General features: G+C 41.5%; 1 protein-coding gene across 21 annotated transcripts in view; it reads left to right on the forward strand.

Moving 5' to 3' along the window:
• DOCK9 (dedicator of cytokinesis 9) overlaps window positions 1-23653 on the forward strand; it is a 288860-nt gene that overhangs the window by 225091 nt on the left and 40116 nt on the right. For 11 of the 21 annotated variants that reach the window (XM_053563270.1, XM_053563264.1, XM_053563274.1 and 8 more), the window contains 8 exons: window positions 2547-2613; window positions 4016-4063; window positions 6646-6782; window positions 14839-14954; window positions 20800-20937; window positions 21047-21229; window positions 22727-22840; window positions 22961-23176. In XM_053563270.1, the coding sequence (XP_053419245.1) occupies window positions 2547-2613; window positions 4016-4063; window positions 6646-6782; window positions 14839-14954; window positions 20800-20937; window positions 21047-21229; window positions 22727-22840; window positions 22961-23176 (1019 nt within the window). Of the gene's footprint in view, window positions 1-2546; window positions 2614-4015; window positions 4064-6645; window positions 6783-7332; window positions 7377-14838; window positions 14955-20799; window positions 20938-21046; window positions 21230-22726; window positions 22841-22960; window positions 23177-23653 lie in introns of all 21 variants that reach the window. The other 10 variants (XM_053563283.1, XM_053563273.1, XM_053563278.1 and 7 more) reach the window with 2 other exon arrangements.

Raw genomic sequence — 23653 nt, forward strand, 5'->3', positions numbered from 1 at the left:
TTTTTTTAATCTTTTTTTGAATTTTTAATTTTTTTGAAGTTTTCTTACAAATATTTTAAATTTCAGATATTGAATATGATTTATATAACATAGTGCTTTTTAAAGACACATATATAAGAAATTTTGAAGCCAAGTGAGAGTTATTCTTTAAAGTTAGCCCTCTAGAAAGTCATACACATATTTTAAACATGCAATTGCCCCTTCAAAATACCTCTTTTTTTCCTCGAAGTTGCCTTCAAGTTATCAATTTTTTTCTTTATAATTAGAACTTTTGTAAATGTGTATCCCATTTAAGAAATCTTCTCTCTCCAAGTTCATGAAGATATTCTCCTATATTTTCTATGAAAGCAGCATTATTTAAGTTTTTGTATTTAAATCTAAAAATCTACCTAGAATTGATTTGTGTGTGTGTTGTAGCAGATGGGGAGAAATTGCCTCAGGCACAGTTACCACATAGACAACCGGAAATAGGTGTGTAGCTTTAGCCTCTTTCCTCCCATTTATACCATATTTAAGGAATAAACACACACACACACACTGTGTCCTTCCTCTCTCTGACCATCCTGTGTCTCCTGCCATTTTGCAGAGCTTAAGTCTGTCTTCCCATTCTCCTTGGCCAGCAACCTGAGTGTTCTGCCCTCTGCATGCTGGGGTGGCCGCAAGTGCCTGCACGAGGATCCCGCAAGGCTCTCCTGTGTTTACTTGGCTCCCTGCATGCTCTTTTTTCTAGGTTGAACAGCCTCAAGTAGCCAGTCAGTTCCTCTGGAATCTAAGCTCAGAATCCCCCGAAGATGGAAACTTCCTGACCCATTCTTGTTACTGGTCTAACAGGACAAAAATGGCCTCTAGAATCAGGTGCACTCCATTCAAACTCCCATGCAGCCTTGCTGCTTTAGGCTGGACATGGGGAATTACCTACCTTCTGCCTTGAATTATGAGCATTAGGTGGCACACTCTGTGTGGAATCACGCCAGCGCCTAGCACCGTGCCTGGCACATAACAAATTCTCAGTATATAGCCCATGTCAGCCGTGCTTGTCCTTGTTCTTGACAAGTGTAGAGTAAAAGGCTATGGCCATGCATCTGCACAAGCCATCAGCATCTTTACAGCCACCCTATCTACTCATCTCAGGCCCCATATGTCGGGGTCCCTTCATGGACACCACTTATCAGGGCCCAAGATTGGTTGGTCTCCAGCCCACAGCCTAGCTGTGTTCCAGACAAGGACCGCAATGCTGTTATCTTGCTCAGGAACAATTGCTCTTAGTGCTTGACGGCTATTTACTTTAGCGGAAGGGAGAGAGAGAGAGAGTCTTTGAGAGAGTAAAGCACTCTTCTTAGAAAGATAGGTCTTAGTCTTTAGCAGAGCTTAGTGATCTTCAGCAGAGAGACACTGTGCTGGCGTTCTGCAGGCAGGAACAGTGACAGAGTCAGAGTAAGCGGGTCCATGATAGAATGCTCACGCTCCCGACTGCTTTGTCCTCCAGCCTAATATAAGGCTGATCTTGTGCCTCTCAACATCACAGGTGTGGAGACTGCCAATTCACCAATGGTCTCATCTTGCGAGCTCTCTCATGCTTGTTAGGAGACCTAAATCCCTCTCCATGCCCTTTTCACCAAGGTGTTCCATTATTGAGCTATACAGGTGTTTCTTTATCACTCTCACTCCTCCTAGCCATAGGCTATATGGCTGCTACACCCAAAGGGTCAGTGGCTTTTTCTCAGAGAGAAGCTTCTTTACCTACTTCTCAACCACAGTGTAAAATGTAGGAATGCAAAAAGGGTTAACTACCAAATGATAGGAACTCTTTGTGTAATACAGCTGTTAAGGGTCTGTATATAAAAATTCAAACACACATACCCGTTGATACAGCTGTTGATATTTCAAAGAATTTGTCCTACAGATGTAGTTAGACATACATGCCAAAACCCACAGAAAAAGATGTTCATTGAAATAGAATTATGATAGCAGAAAATTTGGGGGGGAGACAGTAAATGTCTCTCAGTAGGGAACTGGTTAACTCAATTATGGGTTATCCATAGAGAGGAATATTATGCAGCTTGGAGAAGTTTGAGATAGATTCAAGCTCTGTTTTTCAGTTAAAACTCAAAGGAAAAAAAAGTGTGTTTAGTATGCAAAAAATTTCAACAAATTCCCTGCTGGGAAGACATTCTGTAGTAGGAAACAATAGAGTTCAGCTTTATTATACATATGTGCCCACTTATATTTTTTAATTTTCTAGTCTGTTTAAGAGCGTATGATGTATAAGTTTTAAATAAGCATTGGAGTGGAATATAGCACTGGGTGATGTATGATGAAGTTAAAGTTCAGGTGTTCATCTGTAAATTGAATAAACCTTCGTGTATATTATCCAGTGTAGATTAGTCACTGTGGTTGATCCATTGATCAACTATAAATGGGGGCAGGAGCAGGGTTGGGAGGCCCATGTTCCAAGTTCTCGTTCCAGTTTTATAATTGGTGATTCTCCGTAACGTACATGATATGTATGTATTATAATTCTGACCAAATAAATTTTTGTTTTCTAGATGCTTTATTTACGTATTGGAACAAGGCTTCAACATCTGAACTTATGGATTTTTTCACAATATCTGAGTGAGTAGTTTTGTCTTTGCTCGTTGCATCTTGATTTTCCCTGAGTAATTAAGAGGTGTGAAGAATACTCTGCACGTAGTTGAACCAGGAAGGTCATGTATACCACATCCTCACTTGTTAAGCCTATTCTACTGGACCTGACCCCAAACATACATTTTTGGAGTTTATGACCTAGTGAACAAGTGCCCAGCCTTAAATTATTACTGATTTGTGATTGTCGTAGTTGAGAGGTAAATACTTTATGTGTATAAGCATTTTAACAAAGTAACTCAAAATTATTAGTTGAATTGGGTAGATACTGCTTTTCTAAGTTGAATGTAACTTAGGCAGATGCAGAAACTGAGACAAAATTGCTATAATTTTAGAACATGATGAGGATTAGAAGTGAAATCTTATATAGTACCTTTATCTGATTTTATCTCTCCAGGCTAAGTTTCTGATTCCCTTTAAGTTCTTTACTTTTTTAAACATGAATCAACAATATCTTATCAAACTGCTGGACAAGATGATTTTCTAAATTCTGAAATTTTTTGATTTCTCAAAAAATTGACATTTAGAATATATCCCATAACATCCCATCAACATCTCAGGTAGCACACAATAGTTAAATACATTATTTCTGCAGTAAAAAAAAAAAAAACTTCTGCAGTACTGTTATTGGATAAATCATAACTATGAGTACCTTTATGTCTGTTAGTTTGGGACATGTTTTAGTGCCAAATTTATTTGCATGAACCCAGGTAGGAAGCTGGTTTTGGGGGCTTTCTGTCTCTCTAGCAGGGGGTGTGGTTCAAAGTCTTAGATCACAGTCTCGTGACCAATTCTGGGAGTTAAAGGGGGAATTATCTCATGAAAATGAAGACTCCGCATCAGAGACACTCACTAGACGTTGTTTTATCTACCCAAGGAAATACATGACTTCTAAAAAAAAAAATTGATGTTGTAGATATTTGTATTTTTTAAAAAAACAAACAAACAAAAACCAGACACTTGAGGTCTATAGAGGATGGGTCTATACACGTGCCAAAAAAGAGCTCTTTGTATAGGTTTGAAGGAGGGTTAAATAAGCAACTCGGAACAGCATGTACGGTTTTCAGTGTGATTTCTAAGGCAAACTGCCTTGGAGTAAATCTCCCAACCCCAAGCCGATGGATGGTCCTGTCACTCAGGGGCCTTTGTTCTGTGTCGTTCCAGCCACCACAGTACTGACACACACGCAATAAAGGGCTTCCCTTCCAGGTGAATCATGTTATCTGAGTTTAAAGGGAACATCCAGAGAATTTATAAAACCCAGAAGGAAGGGTCTATTGGTAGATATAAATGTTTATTGCATTTGTTATTTTGGGGAATAAAACAATTTTTATCTGTATGTCTCCCTGATAATTTTTCATCCTGCCTGCAGAGTCTGCTTGCACCAGTTTCAGTACATGGGGAAGCGCTACATAGCCAGGTACTGTGGGCCTTTGAGTTTGAAGCGTGTCGTTTTCTGTTTTCCTTGGGTCTGCTGTGCGGGACAGTTGTCTGTGATGACTGGCAGTGGGTTCCTGTGAGCAGCCATGGAGACGGCTTGGGCTGCCACCGTGGGATCTGGGAGTGACTTTGGTCTGCATTCCTACCTTCCTCTATCTTATTTCATCTCATGCGTATCTCTTGGAGAGACGTTCTGTGGTGACCTGTTGTGACATTTCTTCCCTTCCTTCCGATGTGCCCTCTGCCCTGCTCTGTCTCCTCTCCTTTCTCTTCTCCCTGTTCCTCTTTGAGTGTTTTCTCCTTCCTCAGTGATTCCTTTCCTCCATTTCACTTTCAAAGACCTTTCTTACTTTTCCTGCTCCCAACAACAAAGACGCTAATTTCTCACCTTACCCCTCTCCATCTTTCCTAATGAAACAAGGTCTCTGGGCGGCGCTCCCTATGCCGAAGGTGGCGGGTTCAAGCCCGGCCCTGGCCAAACTGCAACAAAAAAAAAAAAAAAAAAGAAACAAGGTCTCCAGTCCATCTGGCATCTCTCTAACATGGAGCCTTTCCTCCTCCTACGCTGGCTAACCACTGAGTGCCCTGTGTTCTTACCTGACCAGAACTCTTTGTGGAGTGTCACACCTCCCACACTTTCCTGTCCTGGAGTCCCAGGAGAGCTACAGTGTCCCTGCTGGTGTGGGTGTCCAGCCAGCTCTTCCTTAGGGGTTGTTTTCTCACAGCACGATTTGTCTTACCAAGTTCTTCCTCCTGCCCACAGCCATTTCGTCTGTCTGTATTTGGTTTGCCCTCACTGTCAGCATTCTCTGGTGGTGGTTTTATGGGGTCTTGGTCTAAGTATTGTATTTTTCTACTCTTCTTCTTAAGAGCTAAATTGTAAGTAAATTTATATTTATGTTTTAAGAAAAGCTTTAAAATTGAATTCTAGTTGGGGGTTTGTTTCTCTTATCTATAATTCTATATTATAGCAATAAAATAGGACAGATTTTTAAAATAGACTTTTTATTTGAACATGAAGATTTTATGTTAACATTGTTCTTTTCTGGGGATAAATGAGAAATTTTTAGAAGTATGTTTTATGTTAGAAATAAAAATGCTCTTCTAAAAGAAGCAAATTAGAATATTTTATGCTTTCCTCATGTTAATATTCTCTATTTTTAATTGAAATGTGGTAACATTTAAAGTTCTCTTATTTTAACTTTTATTTTTTATCAGTTTTCATATTTGAGTTTATGAGTGCCAAACACAAGTATATACAAGGTGTCTTTATACCAACAACATCTCACGCTGCCTTTTAAGATTTCTCTTTGATTTTGTCCTGCAGATAGGAGCACACAGTATATTTTGCTACAGAAAGACACTGTACTGAGCAGGCTTCACACGCTTTTTGCAATTACTGTCACCTATCTCACAAGGTGGCATTTGAAGAATGTTGTGCCAAGAACAATAAAACACCCCAGAGCTTAAAACGGCGAATGTGGGAAGCTGAAGATTTGTGTCCTGACAAAATATTTTAGAATTGGGTTTTGTGAAGTGGTTAACTTATTTTTTTCAGGGGATATAAATTTAACTTTTTCAGAGAAAATCTTTTGACTTCATAAGCACCCTGTACATATTTGCATATACAATTGTGGATTGCCTTAAAAATAGAAGGGCGGAGAAAGACAGGCATGGAGATGGCGTTACTTTGTTCTGTGTTGTGTGGAAAGATATGCCATGCTTTATACAAAAATTGCCGTAGTCTGTGCTGCATGTCAAAAAGGCCCTGAAGTATACTTTGAACGTTGCCGATGTTTGCCGTCCTCGGTGGTTGGGTTTCACGAACACTGTGCCTTCTCATCCTCACTTTGAGATCACCCGGCAGCATGCTGTCAGTGAAAGTTCATGCATGTCACTGTTGTTCGACACACAATAACATGATGAGGGGAATGGTTGGCTCTGGGACGGGGGACAGGTGTCACTCCAGCACTGGTCTCCTTTCATCTGCTCTGGTGATGGTACACCGTAGGAAGTTAGCTGTTTGATTGCTAACCCAGATCACTTTTCTGTTTTCTCTATTTCACTGCTGACAAGTTTAACAAAGTGTGTGGCTCTTCTCCTTCCCGCTTGGGTAAGAATAAAGGTGTCAAACCGTCTCATATAACCCCTCTCATTGCATGTTTGTTCTCTGTTTCTTCCAGTGCATTTTTCAATTAAAAAAAATATTTTTTGTTCTTTTAGAACAAATCTAAAAAAGATTAGGGATGTTCTGACAGTTGTCACAACCCTAACTTTTGGCGCTATGTTGGAGGAGTGATGCTCACTTTCTTAAAAGTAGCATCTCTAAAGTTCTTTACAAACATGAAAAAGGTCTCTGCTTTGGCCTGATTTTTGCTTCAGGGCTGTCAGGTGCTTTGCTGTGAACATTTTAAGAGCTGCCGCCTGATTGTGTCTCCGACTGCTCCTCTAGCTCCGTCAATGTGTGGCTGTCTCCATATTGTGGCTTCACTAACGTTCCCTGTCTCGCTGCGGTGTAACAAATCTAACTTTTGCTTCTATCCCATTTCACTCATGTTGCAGGAACCAGGAGGGGTTGGGACCCATAGTTCATGATCGAAAATCTCAGACATTGCCTGTTTCCCGTAACAGAACAGGAATGATGCATGCCAGATTGCAGCAGCTGGGCAGCCTGGATAACTCTCTCACTTTTAACCACAGTAAGTCCCATGACATACCATCGTAACAGCAGCCATCTCATGTGCCATCTCAGAGGGGAGAGCCCCAGGCCACACCATACCACATCACCAACTCAATTTTTTTTCCAGCTCAAAGCAAGTAGGATGAAGAGCTCATGGCACCGTTTCCTTCCTTGGAGGACAGTCCCTAGGCTTTGAGAGTGACACAATGTGGAAAATGCTCAACTACGGCACCAAACCTAAACATGCTAGACTCTTGGCCCTGGTCTCAAAACAAAATTTGGCAGGTTCAATAGCCAGACATTGTCCAGTTTTTAAACACAATGTTTGGACTTATTGCTTATAGCCGACATATCATTGTTTTTGTCCTGCAACTCCCGTGACTAACTGGGACAGATTATTCTCACTGTCCTGATACTGTGCATGTAATTGATCAAGCATCCACATTCTGACATTCCAGCTCTGGGTGGATGTTAATCCTTCACTGCTGTGAAAACATAAAACCCGTGAATCAATTTGTAAGGGTGTGGAACAGCATCCAATAACAAAGTGACTTTTTCTGTGTTTTCAGTGTGAGAAAGATATCAAGTGTGCTTGGAATTTCTGTAGACAATGGTAAGACTTAATCAGGTTGAAGTCTGCTTACGAGGCCGCTTCACTTGCAAGCCAAGACCTTTTCGTTCATCTTGCCTTCCTAACTTTGGGGCTTTCTAACTTCACAATAGAGATTTCTGCCAAAATATAGGAGCATATTTTTTATATACTTTTATCAATCACCAGAGGGGACATGGCATTGTGTGCTATTTCTAGAAATTTAAGTATTTTATTTTCTTAAGAGTTCCTCAAAGCAGAAAACCTAAAAGATACCAACCAGGCTTAGCCAGGCATGGTGGCTAATTTTCTTAAGGGTTTGTCAAAGCAGAAAACCTAAAAGATACCAGACCATGCATGCCCATGGTCCCAGCTAGAGACTGAGATGGGAGGATCACTTGAGCCCAGGAGCTTGAGACTGCAGTGAACTATGATGATGCCAACACTGCACTCCAGCCTGGGCAACAGCCCTGTCACAAAACAAAACAAAAAAAAATGCAGCACATGAAAAAAAATGTGTGGTTGTTTATAACACATCCCATTACTATTGGTTCTTTTAGCGTAGTGTCCTCTGAACTGTTTCATCCCCCCTGCAAGCATGACATAGCCAGCTAGTTTCATCTAGACAATTAACTTGTTCTGCTTCCAAGTGCTATCTTTAATACGTGGTTATTAATGTTGTCCCATCATTTCTAATCATAAGAATTCCATTCATTGTGACTTTTCATACCTCTTTTTTGATACAGGCTGAGAGGAAAGGCAATATTCCCAACACCTTGTGTTGATGATAGTTCAAAGTAAAATGGCTGAGGAACCAAAGCATAGCAGCTTCCCACTCCTCACCCCCAACAAGGTTAGATGTAATGAGTCTCTGTAAAATTTGAGGCCTAATTTAAATACTATTATGTTAGTAGGCCACCCACTGAATTGGTAGCCATAAAATGCTACTTCCGGGTTCTATACTTAGCTATAGAATGCACATTTGGTGGCATTTAAGGCTAAAATACTTGATTTTTTGACATCTTGTCTGTTGGAACTTTTGTAGCCCTGTAGACAAGGAGTTGAAACAAATGATCAGGAGTTTTGTAGTTCTTAGTTTTCATTTCCTGTTTAGCAAAGAAATTCAGTCCCCAGTGATGCACAAAAACTGCTAGATTCCCTTTGCTCAGATGATTTATATAACACAGAGACTCACTATCTTATAATTTTAAAAAATACATAAGCATACCAAGTCCCTTCCTCTAAAGATCATGGTTTAGGGACGTCAGAAAACAAAAATTAAATGAATTACATGTGAATAAGTAACCGCAGCCCCTCAGATATGCAGCGCTCCTCCCACTGCATGTGGGTTTGTGTGGCGGTTTGAGTGGGAGGAGGGAGGCAGCTGGCTCCTGCTGCTGCCCAAACCCTGTTCACGGGCTGGTCTCCGTTCTCCTGGCTGCCTGCAGGAGAGCCCTGTTCTCCTGCCACCTCACTGAGCCTGGCATTTGCTGCCATCATTTGTCAGCGGCACACTGTCCTCAGTGTCCTCAGTAAACAGTGCGTAGCCTTCGCCTGTGTTCCTACATCCGAATTGTCTCTGGAGTCATCGCATCTCCTCCTAGCACTCAGTTTCCATCTGTTAATGCATCTTTAATTTTCACTATGTTCCAGCGACTGCATCCTCTCCCTCTGCTAGCTCTTTGAGTTCCAAATCCTCCACTCAGCCAAAACAGCAAAGAAGAGGGGTGTGCATTGTAGGTATACATGTGTGTGTACATACACATTGGCTTACATCTGTACTTGGGCATTTTATGGGAAATTTGTAGCCGTATAAGTTTCTAAAAAATCCTATTTAACAATGAATATAATACCTTCTGTTGGGCCAACCAATATGATGTATACTCTTATGTGAGAGACTTGCCAAGAATACCCAGAGTCTAACATAAATTTCAGAAAGGAATCAAAGTAGGAAGAGACCTCTGTGTCTGCCTCACTTCCTCTGAGTAGGAAAGGTTTTGTCAACCTCAGGTTGACCAGCAGGTAGCAGCAGAGGACCAAAAAAACTCGGAGTGCCTCGTAGGTCTGTGTCGCACCATCCCCACGGTGACCCCACCACCTACCCGTTAACTGCAGGACAGGGGGAAAGGCACCACATGCGTTACACGTGTAACTCCAGCAAGAACTTTCCTTTATTTTTTAATTTTGCTAGGAAATAATGAAAATAACCAATCTTGCTGGGGCCAAATAGTCTTTATCTGTAAAACGCTCCTAAAAGACAGGTTTGTTGTATCTGTGCCCAAGGTTGTGAAAAGCAAATCTTTAGAACATTCCGGCATTGACCTCCTCAGTTTAACTTGTATGCATTGTGTATCAACAGAAGCAATTTGTGTCAGGTGGCAAACTGAGAGTGATAGTTATACGTAGATTATTTTAAATAAGAAGATAATCTTCCTCCACTATGGGAAGAAAATCAAGAGTGATAGCTGCGTGTAAAATACGTATATAAACCACGTCGTGGGGGAAGACTGTAAAGTATTTGCAAAACTATATAAAATAACATTTCGTGTTTACTTTGGTATGTTGTGTTCTAGGAATATATTAAGTTTATTTACAAGATAATTCCTAATTCCTAATTGGGGAAAGTCAGCCAAGGGGTAGGAACATGTGAAGGAAACCTATATTTAATATAGTCCAATCTAAGAGGCAGCTAAGATCATGGGGTTAAGTTGCAGAGAATTAGTTTTGGGACCAGTATTGGAAAGCATTTTCTGATGGAATGGCCCATGGTGGCAGGTGATCAGATACCTGTGAGGCCCAGGCGGGTGTCTGCAGGTGGGGATGTGAAAACAGACTGCGTGAGTGTCCCGGTCACTCAGCTGACCAGGTCAGCTCTATCTAACAAGGAGCTAAAAGAGGTGGCTTGTGAACCTTCATTTAACGCTGATAGTCTTTGGTGTCTATGAAGCACAAGTAAGAAAATGAATATGGGTGATCATTACCTTTACCTAATATTGAATTAATATGAAAAATACAGAGAATGTATAGATCTTTAAGTTAAAATTAATATTTTCCAAGTTCCTAAGCGTATGTAATAAATCTTTAGAACTGGATAAAATGTTCTTGGATGCTTTAAAAATACAGGCTTAAAATAGTAGATGAAATGTGCGTTTGTAAACCTGTGTCTCCTTGATTCTGGGGCATATTGCACATTTTCTAATATTTTTAATATCTGGGTTATCGTGCATATGTATTACATCTAATATTGCAGTCTGTCTTTGGTGCTTCTTGCCATTGATAGGGTCTTAGACTGGAGAAGATCCGGCATGTGTACAATTAGAGTCAGTAATGTATAGTGTCCTTAAAGAGGGCTTTAATTTAAAACGTGTGGTGTGCTTAAACCACATGTGTTCATAGATTTGGGTCTGCACCTCGTAGGGTACAATTTGATGTGAGGGTGAGAAGCTCCACGGGGAAGAGAGCACCAAGGACAGCTGCTTCCTGAAGTACAGACTGAAGTACAGACTCTTACCCCATAGATGGTGTTCACAAGTCACTTCGAGCAACTTTGTTTTCTTAGTGTGTGAACCAGAGGGCAGATAACAAATTATGTAATTTTTGCCTCCGAATAATACTTCTTCTTCTTCTTCTAGTCTCTATTCCTTGCCCATCTGTGAGGAAAATGTTTTTAAGCAATAAAAGTGGGATGGAAATGAATAGTAGCTGTTGACCAGTTTGACATTTTACATAAGTACTTGCACTCAGTAAAGCCATATACCACGAGTTAATGTAGCTGGGAGACTAGAATTCAGGGGATTCTTTCAGCAAGAAGATTCCTTACCTTTCAGTATTTATATGCTCACAAAACTTACTATTTTTCTGGATTCAGTTTATGGGTCTGAAGTAAAAGGTTAAAATAAAAACAAGAATTTTGGTTTTATGAAGGGTGAAGATACCCATCAAAACAGATGTGGTCCCTGTGGGGATATGCGTGTGGCCCACTCTTCTGTCCCAAATGTCCTCTGACATTCAGAAAAGGCATGTGACGTGATTTGGGATTGGGCTTCTGTCCTGCCCGCTGTGTCACCTCATGTCAAGGCAGTGGGAGAGAGGAAGAGTTTACAGATGTGGTCAGTGTCATTGAGCTGAGCCCTTCCTGTAACATGAATTTATAAAACAGAGTAGCGTGAATTAACTCTAAACATAGCAAATGACGGAATGAGGGGGATCTTGTCTTTGGCCCGGGAGCGTTTAAGAGGTTTGGGGGGTTTAGAATAAGTCTTTTTGGGAGGCGCCTGTGGCTCAAGGAGTAGGGCGCCAGCCCCAGATGCCGGAGGTGACGGGTTCAAACCCAGCCTCAGCCAAAAACTGCAAAAAAAAAAAAAAATAGAATAAGTCTTTTCTCAGAGTGACAAGAGAGTAGAAATTGTGTAGAGTTGAGCAGTCAATCCAAGGGACTGGAATGTAGCTCAGAGCAGTTGTATAGCAGGCACATCTGTACAGAGTCCTGCCCTCTGTCCCCACCAGCGAGGGTGGCGGGCATCCTTGCTGGGCTGGGCCACGCCTCAGCCCCCTTAGTCCACAGCACGCTCCTTACTTGCTCGAGCCAGAGCTGTTTTAACCTGCCTTCTAGAAGTTGCTGACCCTAAATTAAGACATTTCTGTGCCTCTTGAGACCCCATTATTGGGTCTCCTAGCTCAGGTTTGTTTTCCCAAGTTGGTGGATAACATGGTGATTGTTGATTGAAGTCTTCTGCACTGGATTTGTTCCTGGCCTGGAGACACACAGTCCCCAGTTCCCTGCCATGGGGATGGTCTCTCTGTGCTGCCGTCTATTCTTAGGGATTCAAAAAAAATAACAGTAATTCAGGAATCCTGCTGATTTTTGAGATGAAACAGTTCAAGAAAAAGCAAAGAATAACAGATTGTGGCTTAAAGAACCATTTCTTTTAAATTCATTTACAACTCAGGCAAAGGCGTCAGATTCTGACTCTTACTCTAAAGGAGATTAGACAGATGATGCGGTGACCTGTGGGTGATGTAATAGCTTAGAGAAATTTTGTCATTACCACACTTCTGTACATTTTTACATAATTATACAATAACTTAATTAGCACAGCTCATTGATTATATATATTTAAAAGCAACACATCACCAAATTCTAATTTTTAATTGTTTTGGGCTTTCAGTCAGAAATAGGTGAATTGGGTGGGAATTCTCCAGGCTGTCTCATTTAGAAAGAGAAAAGGACAGTTCTGTGTAGAGAAAGAAACTAAAGCCATCAAAGCAAGTTCCTTAAAATTTAACTCGCGCTCAAACTCATTTGGGGCAAACGGCAGCCTTCAGTAAGGGGTCCTTTTGACATATGTGATGATTTTGGTTGGTCTGATAACAGGTATTATATTTTTTCCTCCTCTTACCACGGTTCGTGGTTTCTTTAACAATAATCATCTGTTTTCCTCAATCTGCTTTCCTCTTTCATTGTCACTGTATCTTACCCATCTCACTGAGTAAAGTCAGGCCTTGGCTCATACGAAGGCAGTGCAATTAACATTAGTACCCCAGCATATCCAGCTTGCTTTTCCATGGGTGATTTCTAACTCAAAAAGCACAAATAAAAAGAAGTAGAAGTAGCATGCTGCCAGGTGTGTTAGAGACCCTCACCAAAGACAGGCCGGCTGGGCTGCAGGGTGGAAGTAATTCTATCCATACACACGCCAGCTCAGGTCCACCATAGTAAAAGCAAAGCAAGGTTGGATAAAAATGTTGCTATTATATTTTTAAAAGCACTTCTATAGCTTTAGGGAGCCTTCTGTAGCCCTTTAAAAAGCATTCTATTTTTCTAACACTTAAGTCAAAATGATGTCATGCTAGTTTATTGTCTCCCAATAATGTGTAACAATGACGATGACATGGATAATGAATTTGGAGTGTAGGTTTTGTTTTTGTTTTTGTTTTTTTCCCATTGCTGGTCTCAAGAAAATTCCCTAGGTTTTCTTTACTTCATTTTCTTCATCTGTATACAAAATGTCCTCCTCTCTGGAGTACTAAGAAAAGTACTTAAGTAATAAGTGCTGATTTATTTTTGCTCCTCAGAGAAAGACATTATTGGGTGTTTTGTTAGATTGCCATCTTTTCTTGTAACCTAGATCAATACTGTAACATCTTTGCATTCCTGTATGTATTTCTGCTAATGCATACCGTTTCATAACTTAATACTTCCAGTTGTTTGTCAAACTGCATTTATATCAATCCTAAATTGATTTTTTAGCCACATATAGAAGATTTCTATTTGTGTTAAATTGTGTGTGATTAAATTTAAATGACAGGTTCTTCAAGCCCTTTCCTCTTCCTAAACATTTCTTTCAGACAAACTGGCTTTTATGCTTTTTATTAAAGCAAGTAGAATATTCTTAGCAGTGCAGTCAACTCTTGATTATCATTTATAATTCTAGCTGATGATACAGATCTTGATATCACTGACTTAGCTCTTTCCTAGCTATGGGCCAGGCACTATTCTAAGAACTTCACATTTAATTCTCACCACGAGCCTTTGAGGTATATACTGTTATTATCCTCTTTCTACAGATAAGCAAACCAGGGTATAAAGAGGCCAGATAACTTGCTCAAAGTCACATAGCTGGGATGTGCAGAGCTGTGTTTAGAGCCTAGACGGCTGACCTCAGGGTCATTTTCCTAATTCCACGCTGTGCGGCTGTGGGCACCTGCACACGGGGATCTCAGCCTCCCTCAGCACTCCTACCAGGTTGTGGAATCGCTCCATGCCTGTCTTGCTGTGAATTCTGGCTCCACTGTTTCCTACCTGTGTGACTTTAGACAAGTCCTTTAGCTTTTCTGTGCCTCTGTTTCCTTATCTGCAAAAAGGGTTTAATAACATCAGACCTGGCTTGGTGTCTGTAGCTCAAGTGGCTAAGGTGCCAGCCACATACACCAGAGCTGGCGGGTTCGAATCAGCCAGGGCCTGCCAAAACAACAATGACAACTGCAACCAAAAAATAGCCGGGCGTTGTGATGGGCGCCTGTAGTCCCAGCTTCTTGGGAGACTGAGGCAAGAGAATCGCTTAAGCCCAGGAGTTGAAGGTTGCTGTGAGCTGTGATGCCATGGCACTCTACCCAGGATGACAGCTTGAGGCTCAGGCTCAAAAAATAAAAAAAAATTAGAGAAAAATAACATATGGACCTCATAGGACTTTTGAGGGATTAAATGAGATAATGTGTAAAGTTCTTAGAATTGTGGCTGGCACACCCCAAGTTCAAGTGCATAATCAATGTTTGTTGCTGTTTTGCCCTTCCAAAGTTGAAAAAGAGTTACAGTTGGATGGAGACATTAATACTCCCCTGTTGCTCCACCCCCCAAAAGACAAACAGACATGAGGCCCCAAAGTCGGCCTTCTGTAAATAATCAAAAGTTGACTGTGACCGTTTCATCCTGCCTGCCCTGCAGTGTGAGCCAAAGGGCAGTAATGCTGTGTTGTGATTCACACAGGCTACGGCCACTTGGATGCAGATGTTCTTCACCAGTCACTGCTGGAAGCCAACATCGCCACTGAGGTTTGCCTTACAGCTCTGGACACTCTCTCTCTGTTTACATTGGCGTTTAAGGTTAGTATTGAACAGCTGTTTGTAGTCAGAGTTCTACCTTTTAATTCATTCTGCTTGTTAAGAATTACTGGTTCAGTGTGTTGTATTTTTACTTCATCAACTATTTTTGGCCCTGTAAGGAAACCATTAATCCTTAAATTCCTTTAAGGAAATCATTCCACAGTGAATTACTTGGATACGATAAAGTTTGACCGGTCACTGTGTGTCCCGTGTTTGGGAATGGTAGAAATGCAGTCTCTGCAGGCAGCTAACTCTTGGCTAGAACTTTGAGGATGATAAATATAAGAACCTAATCAGGCATTTCTGCTATGAATGTCTTTAAATATCTCTAAATGTTATAGCAATGAAAACTAGATATTTATTTAGAAAGGAGCAATAGATACAAACAGATTTATCTGTTCAGATTTATTTATCTGCTATTAAATTGGTAAAAACCTTTGCAAAGATAGAAAATGAAAGGAGTTTTTTGTTCCTGTTGTAAAGTTTTAGTAAGTAATATTTGAGAGGGTGGAGGTGGACTTTTTAGCCATTCTCTTGCTTTTAGGAACCTAACACCTCCCATTCTTGCTAAGTGATTACCCCCACTGCTAGCGTAGAAAGGGAGAATGTTAATATGCTGTGAATACTGAAACAGTTTGGGTGTTTTGAAGGGTATTTGGAAAATGGAACCAGAGTCGTTCTCTGCTTTACTTATCACCACTACACATAAAACACATTTATTAGGAAGAATAAAAATAGTTTCCCTGATACTGTGACACTTCATTTTAATCTGTCTTTATTCTTCTTAGCCAACACCTCACTCATGTCCTCATAAAATGTCATTACTAGAAACCCAGTTGAGAGCTGAGGAAATACAAACCCCGAGAGAATGAGTATGGGGTGGGAGTGGAGGAAAGATGTGCCTTATTCACCAGCAGCTCTGGAAGTGTGGTCTCCAGGCCAGCAGCAGCTGCAGCCCCCGGGAACCTCTTAGAAATGAAAGTTCTTGGGCCCCACCCAGACCTACTGGATCAGCGACTCTGGGCATGAGACCTGAACACTGCAGCTTGAGAACCGCTATCTACTACAACTGTAAAGGAGCTTTTGGAAGCTGTATTTTCTTATGAATATTTGTAGTTAAAAATTCTTATGTAAATAGGCAGTGAAGATTTTGAATGTGAGTTTTTGGCCATGCACCCCTGTATGAATGCTAAACATAAATCCTTAAGTTCAGAACAGCAGTTGCAACACTGTCTTCCACCTCTGCCTGTGCCCCAGCCTTTAAGAGCAGAAAATTCTGGAGCCACAGAGCAGGTACAGAGCTGACATCACACTGTGAGCTAAGGGCACACAGATTTGAGTGCCGTCTGGGTGGTGCACAGGAGAACAGTGACCATTTCCTTACTGAACAACCTGCAGTTTTTATCCAGCCACTCTTTAAATTGCTTGCTTAACATTAAAGAAGAGTATTCCTCAAGGTCCTCAGATCTCCAAATGTCTGGTCATTGGGTAGGTTCTGATTCCCAAAAAACAAAGATCATCTGATGGCTTCTGATTCAAAGCTGATTGTGATGTTTATGGGCTAAATGTCTTTGGGAAGATTCCTCGATATCCGCGGACCTAAGATTTCTCATCTGTAAGGTTAGAAAAAAAGGCTGTACCTCACAGAGCTGTTGTGAGTGCTAAGGGAGATGACCCTGCTGAGGGCCTCCCATGTGACTGGCAGATCCCAGGTCCCACTGTCCTTGGAGACAGTGGGTGTGTGGAGATACCATGGTCTCTAAATCCCAGCTCCACCATTAGCCATCTTTTCAGCCTCAATTAGTTCTGATCTTCTTACCTAAAACACAGCAATTTCACCTACTCCATGAGGTAGAAGTATAGATGTGTTGATGTGAAGTATCCAAAAACACTCACCCAGGACTGGAGCATAGTAGGAGCCCAGGTATTAACTCCGGGTTAGCAGTGAGCACTTCCTCCTGTGTTCACTCCTTTAGGCCCGTATGGTAAAGGGCCTGATCCCTGAAACACCCAGGGGAAGCTAAGCTTTAGAACTAAGGTAATCTCTGTTAAAGTCTCTACATGTGTGTGCAAAAATGTTTTGTCTCAGTGCCTCCTATAAAGAATGGGAAGGGGGCAAATGTAGGATGCACTCTGGGGCATTACTGGGTGTTGGGCCGAGTGGTAGTACAGGCTTACCTGGCTCAGACTTTTGGGTATGTGAGGCCCATTGGCACAGCAGCCACTGGGATCTTCCTTTGCAAATATTTACTCAGATGACACATCAGTTGAAGCCTATCAGAAAAATTCTAGGCCAGACGAGGTGGCTCACTCCTGTAATCCTAGCACTCTGGGAGGCCGAGGTGGGTGGATTGCTTAAGCTCAGGAGTTTGAGATCCCATCTCTACTAAAAATAGAAAAAGGAAAAAAAAAAAAAAAAACTAGCCGGGTATTGCGGCAGGTACCTGTAGTTCTAGCTACTCGGGAGGCTGAGGCAAGAGGATTGGTCAAGCCCAAGAGTTTGAGGTTGCTGTGAGCTACGTTGATGCCTCAGCATTCTACCTAGGGTCACTGAGTTAGAGTAGATCTCCCCCCCCCCAAAAAAAAAAGAGAAAAGAAAAAAAGCTAACTTTGAGTGAGTTGGCATTATTCTATGTAAGAATGTCATCTTTGACGGATGGAGCCCTGCCTTTGCAGACTCTCTTAATTGATCAAATCTAATAAGTTGCCAAAGACCATTCAAAATCAATGTCTTAATAATTAGGTAAAACGTTTGAAAGATTTAAGCCCTGGATTCTGTTGAGTGCCTTCTGTGCCTCACACATTAATCTTCACAACCGCTCTGCCTCGTAGATCTGATATCCCACGTTTTATAGACGAGATAGGAAATTGGCCCAGGATCACTACACAACTGGCCTGTCCAAGGCCTTATACTCCACTAAGTCAGGTGTGTGTGAGTGTGTATGAGAGCGAGCTGAGTGAGTGTCAAGGCAATTGAATGATCTCTCATATAAAGAAAGAAGAAAGTTACCAAGCACTCAGCTGCCAAACACAGTGCTGGGAACTTTCACATATGCTGTGTCACCTAATGCACCTGGGTTTTGTAAACTGAGGTGGTTTTGCGCAGAAAAACCGTTCTTCTGTGGCTATTTGATGTTATTAACATATGTCTGTTACTAACACAATCCCAAAGCAAGGCTGATCTTTATTTTATACTATTTTTAATGTGCTCACAAATTTATACTGAAAATATATTTTTAGCAATTCCATTCAGAGGCTTTTCTTGATTTGAGAAACTGATACATAACCAAGAACAGTAAGAACCAAAAGGCTGAGGAGGTGTGAGTGGCTGGGGCTTGTGATCTGGGTCACTTAGCCATGAGCCTGGGCGCGAGGTCTAGGTCATCTCAGTGACTGACGAGCACATGCAACCAAAAGAACTCTTCTCCAAACTGAATTTTTTAAAGTTATTTTAAAATCAATATCCAAATAAAAATAAATGCTATATGCCTCGGAAAGATTTAGCTATCTTAAATAACATTGTTCCAGGTATTTCATTATGGCATCCAAGGTTTATTTTCTTCCGTTTTTCTGTATCTTAAGAAATTACTACTATTAAACCTTTGTTTCCTAAAAGGCCCATTTCCTGGGTTAAGCACCTTAACAGACTTTGTGAGAGTCAAACCTGAACCCATGACAGATAGTTCCCAGAGAATTTGTCTCTACTTTATTGCTAGAAATAAGTCATGCCTTTATATTATTCTAATGTCTCCTTTTCCTAACTGAACTGTCCCATCCTCAGCAAGAGTCCAGGGGGCTGGAAATGAGACTGTCCAAACTGTCATCTGCAGTTATTTCTGAGTAGAGAAGTTACGGGTGGTTTTTGTTTCGCTAGCTCCCCACCCCATGCACCTTTCTGAATGTTCACAGATGTGTTTGATTTAGTGTATGTTACTTTCTAACAAATGAGGAAGAAACAGACACAGAGGCAGGAAAATCAATTGGAAAATAAAGGAAGGTAGCTGGGAAGCAGCTCTGTTCAAGAGGAAAGGTCTTTTACAAATCCTTTAAGTGATGAGTTATTTACTTTCCAAGCCAAGTATTTATTGTATGTATTTGAGGTTTACAACAGGTCATGGGATACATGATATAAATGACTTTTAACTCCATTCTTGCAGGCAAGTTTTGAGATTAGAGCCCAAGAAGACTAAATCCTGGAAATGGGAAGCAAAAGTCTTGGTCAGAGAGAGTGAAAGGAAGAGAAACAGAACTCAAGTATTAAGAACTTGCAGGCAGAGGCATTCAGACAGCAGGAACGGGGCTGAGGGGTGCCAGGTATAGGAGCCGTCTGTCTCCTGGAGAGCTAGCTCTGGCAAAGGGTGCTGTAAAAATGAAAGCTCACTTCTAGATAGACCCAAACCTTAACCCAGCCACAGTTAGGATAGAGAATTCATTGCAAAAAGCAAGGCTTTCAAACTGCGGCTCCTGGAAAATGGTGTCAAATAAGAAGCACATAGTTTCCCCCCAACACTAGAAAAAAACATTTCCTTCCTTCCTTTTTTTTTTTCTTTCTGTGCACAGTTGCTCATGGTTGAGAATCATATTCATTTGATTAGTCAGTTTTCTGTGTATTGAAATAGTCCTCTTTCGCATGATGGAATTCAGTATGGTACCTGAATTCCATACTCAGTCCCTCATGAAATAAAGATCCCTGTGAATTCCAGGTGTAACCCCAGCTGTGATACATCTACAAATTGCTGAACCCCCCCAAACAAAAATGTTAACCTTAGAGTAAAAATTTCTCTCCAACAGTAAGATGAGGTAAATCTTGCTCTGAAACATTAACTCCAACTGTAATTTGCTATGTAGCAAAATTACGTGGACATAGGTTGTCTCTGTTTATTTGTCTAATTGTAAGAATGCTCTGAAATACTGGCCTTGTGACTTTTTTTGATTACAGTCATGTTTTTCTACTTGTACAAAATGCACACATACATTCTTCCCAAACACACACCTTTGTTCTCAGAGATGGTCCACATGTGAAGGCAGTGTTCCTTGGGGTCATGTAGGTTTAGACAGGAGGCTCCCTGCCAGCGTCCTCCTGGGATGCATCTTGGTATATTCTGCAGTCGATGGGAGCCTTAGCCAACCAGGCTTCCACAGTGATTAATTAGTGTGCATTTTCTAATGAGGTGAGCAAATCTTGAAGATTTATGAGGAACAATTAATTGCAGCCTTCTTGTTTTATTTGATAAGTAGAATCTACAAAATGTTAAAATCCTATTAGCTGGTGTTTACTGAGCTAGACTGAAGTGTGCACCAGACACATTGTATTGACCTCAAGTGTTCACAGCAGTCATTCAAGGCCAGTTTTAGGGTTGTTGTTTGATAGATAAGAATGCCAAGACTCAGTTTATCTGTGCGAGTTTGTGCATATGATAAGTGGTGACAGACCAAAGCCTGTACGTTTTCCACCTTACCAGAGTATCTGATTGTCATGGCTTAGCAAAGTACCTGTCTCTCCCAGTACTTTTTCCTGTTCATAATTAGTTCACATCTATAATGACATGTCTGTTGGAATTAAGATGTCACAAACATCACGTCTGTACCAGTTGTTGGTATACAGTCAAAATAAGTCAATACATAAAAGCCCTATTACAGTTTTCTGGGAGGGTTAGCCCCAAAACATAAATTTATTGATAGATTTGTTTGTTTTACAAGAGAATTCTATGCTTTCTTAAAGAATTTATAGTACAGTTTGTTTAAATCACGAATCGTCTTAATACCTGGAAAATGTAATTTTTGAGCCTGAAAATCGTGTGAAGCCTGCTAGAACACTAACAAAGGTGTTGGTGTGTGTTTTAAGAACCAGCTCTTGGCTGACCATGGACATAATCCTCTCATGAAAAAAGTTTTTGACGTCTACTTGTGTTTTCTTCAAAAACATCAATCAGAAACAGCTTTAAAAAATGTCTTCACTGCCTTAAGGTCCTTAATTTATAAGGTAAGTTGCTTCGTTGGTGACGGCCACACTCTTCTCCTTCCACCTGAAGTTGAAGGGCACATAACACTAACCTTTCTGCCGTTTATCTGCTTCTTCCCGTCCTGTCTAGTTCCCCTCCACATTCTACGAGGGGAGAGCGGACATGTGCTCCGCTCTGTGCTATGAGATTCTCAAGTGCTGCAACTCCAAGCTGAGCTCCATCAGGACCGAGGCCTCACAGCTGCTCTACTTCCTGATGAGGAACAACTTTGACTACACTGGAAAGAAGTCCTTTGTCCGGACGCATTTGCAGGTGCGTGTTGGTCGATGATCCCAATAGTGATTTACACTGTGGAATCCAATCCTGGCAGGAAAACTTTGAGTTCACCCCATTTTATCCCATCATAAAGATCCTGCCAGATCTGGCCCAAAGATGGAAAATTAGGAAGTCATGTTTGGTGGCTTGGTTTATTTCATGCTCAATACTAACTGTAAGATCTGGGCCCAAGTTGTGTTTCTGTTGGTAAATCCACATTTAAATACTGAATCAGTTTTGGAAATTCTTTGGAGTCAAGAAATATTAGAACCCATGTGAGGATACATAATAGTAAACATCTTAGATAAGAAACATAAAGCCCAACCAATGTGATTCTTTTCTGTCTTTTTTAACTCCTGATGTATCTGCTGTCTCTCTAGAGTTAAAACATCCCAAACTCTCTGCTGTGAGCGCGAGGCTACTACATGCTGATGTTCATGGATACAACCATGAACAAGAGAGAACCCTCTCCCAGGCCTTATTGAGCAAACCCCATAGTCTCAGTGCAGTGGGGCCGGGGCTGTCACAGAGGAATTTGAATGTACCAGGAGGGGCACCTGGCCAGGGGACCAGAGGAGGCTTCCCAGGGGACATAAAAGATGAATAGGGGTCGGCAGTTGCAGAGTGGTTAACATGTTCCAGGCCACGGATTCACCACGGGAAGGGCCCACCTGGGAGGCTGGAAAAGCTCCTTACTATGGAGTTAAGAACATGAGCGAGAAGGCATTGAGGACACATTGTTGTGTATCCAAATCATTATGTATTTGGAGGATCTTCTGGACTCGTGTTCAGAGTGGATCAGAGAATCTAGACTTCATCTGAGGAGACTGTTAGGTCTGGAACAGAGGCACCCTTGAGCTTGACAGGTGCTCACCCATGCGATTAAAATCTCCCAGACACGCTAGAGGATAGAATATGGGATCCCAGGGATGGTGAGGTTAGGAGGAAGGGAAGATTGAGTTGACACCACTTGGTGATTGGTTGTGCCTGGGCACAGCAAAGGCCAAGGCAGAAACGAGGATGGCCTTTATGTTTTACCTCGAGCAGCTGGATAAAGGTGGCGCTATTCATAAACCCCCCAAAAAGCAGTGTCCCCCGTGCGAGGTCAGTATGTACACATTTTCTGGTAAAAATGCGAAGGGAAATCTACCTATCGCATACTTACAAGTTGAAACTGAAGAGGTAAATACTAAGGTTTCTGTTTGGGGAAGGTAATAGGTAGTGATTTGAGCTAATCTTATTCTCGTATATTCTTCTGACTAGCGTTTTGCTTTGTAAATGAAATACTTAAGGATAGCAAAATCACCTTCTGGAATCATTCTTGAAAGGGGAAAAAAATAAATGCCTCTGATGTTGTTTTCTGCTCTCAAGTTATCCCTTCTCAGAGCATCCCACCTTCACCTTGTCCTCAGGCACCTCTTACCTAGATGCAGAAACCCAGCCTGGGCAGTCACTTGAAGGTGAGTTGATTTGCTCACATTTGTGTGTCCCTAGGTCATTATTTCTGTCAGCCAGTTGATAGCAGATGTCGTTGGCATTGGGGGAACCAGATTTCAGCAGTCCCTGTCCATCATCAACAACTGTGCCAACAGTGACCGGCTCATCAAGGTAGGTGGCCCAGCTCTATGTCCACCCCAGGATTCTGTCTCACATCCTCTGAGGTGTGTGTGGACAAGCAGGGAAAGCAGGTGGCACGACGTGTCCTTCCTCCTTTCACCCTTGTTTCAGCACACCAGCTTCTCCTCTGACGTGAAGGACTTGACCAAAAGGATACGCACAGTTCTGATGGCCACCGCCCAGATGAAGGAGCACGAGAACGACCCGGAGATGCTGGTGGACCTCCAGTACAGTCTGGCCAAGTCCTACGCCAGCACACCCGAGCTCAGGAAGACATGGCTTGACAGCATGGCCAGGATCCACGTTAAAAACGGGGATCTCTCAGAGGTACCCCTGCCTGCTGCTTGATCTGGGTTTTTAAAACAAAAAAAATCAGTGATACAGTGGCTCATCCCTGTAATCCTCAGGAAATCAAGTTTGAGACCAGCCTGAGCGAGAGTGAGACCCCCATCTCTTCTAAAAATAGAAAAGCTAGCCAGCCATTGTGACAGGCGTCTGTAGTCCCAGCTACTCAGGAGGCTCATGTGAGCCCAAGAATTTGAGGTTGCTGTGCACTATGATGCCACAGCACTCTACTGAAGGTGACAAAGTGAGACTCTGTCTCAAAAAAAAAAAAAAAAAAAAAGAAGGAAATCAGTGGTACCCCATTCACTAAAAGAATCCAGTTTTAAGGAAAATTGTCCCATCAATCAAAAGCAGGCAATTAAAAATAGGCAACAGTATTGGGTTTAGGATGACTTCATAGTTAATCTGAGCATTTCAATAATTTAAGACAAATTCTAAGGTTATTTTTGTTGCAAAGGG

This window comes from Nycticebus coucang, chromosome 15 (assembly GCF_027406575.1).
Source record: "Nycticebus coucang isolate mNycCou1 chromosome 15, mNycCou1.pri, whole genome shotgun sequence".
In the NCBI taxonomy this organism is placed as follows: Eukaryota; Metazoa; Chordata; class Mammalia; order Primates; family Lorisidae; genus Nycticebus; species Nycticebus coucang.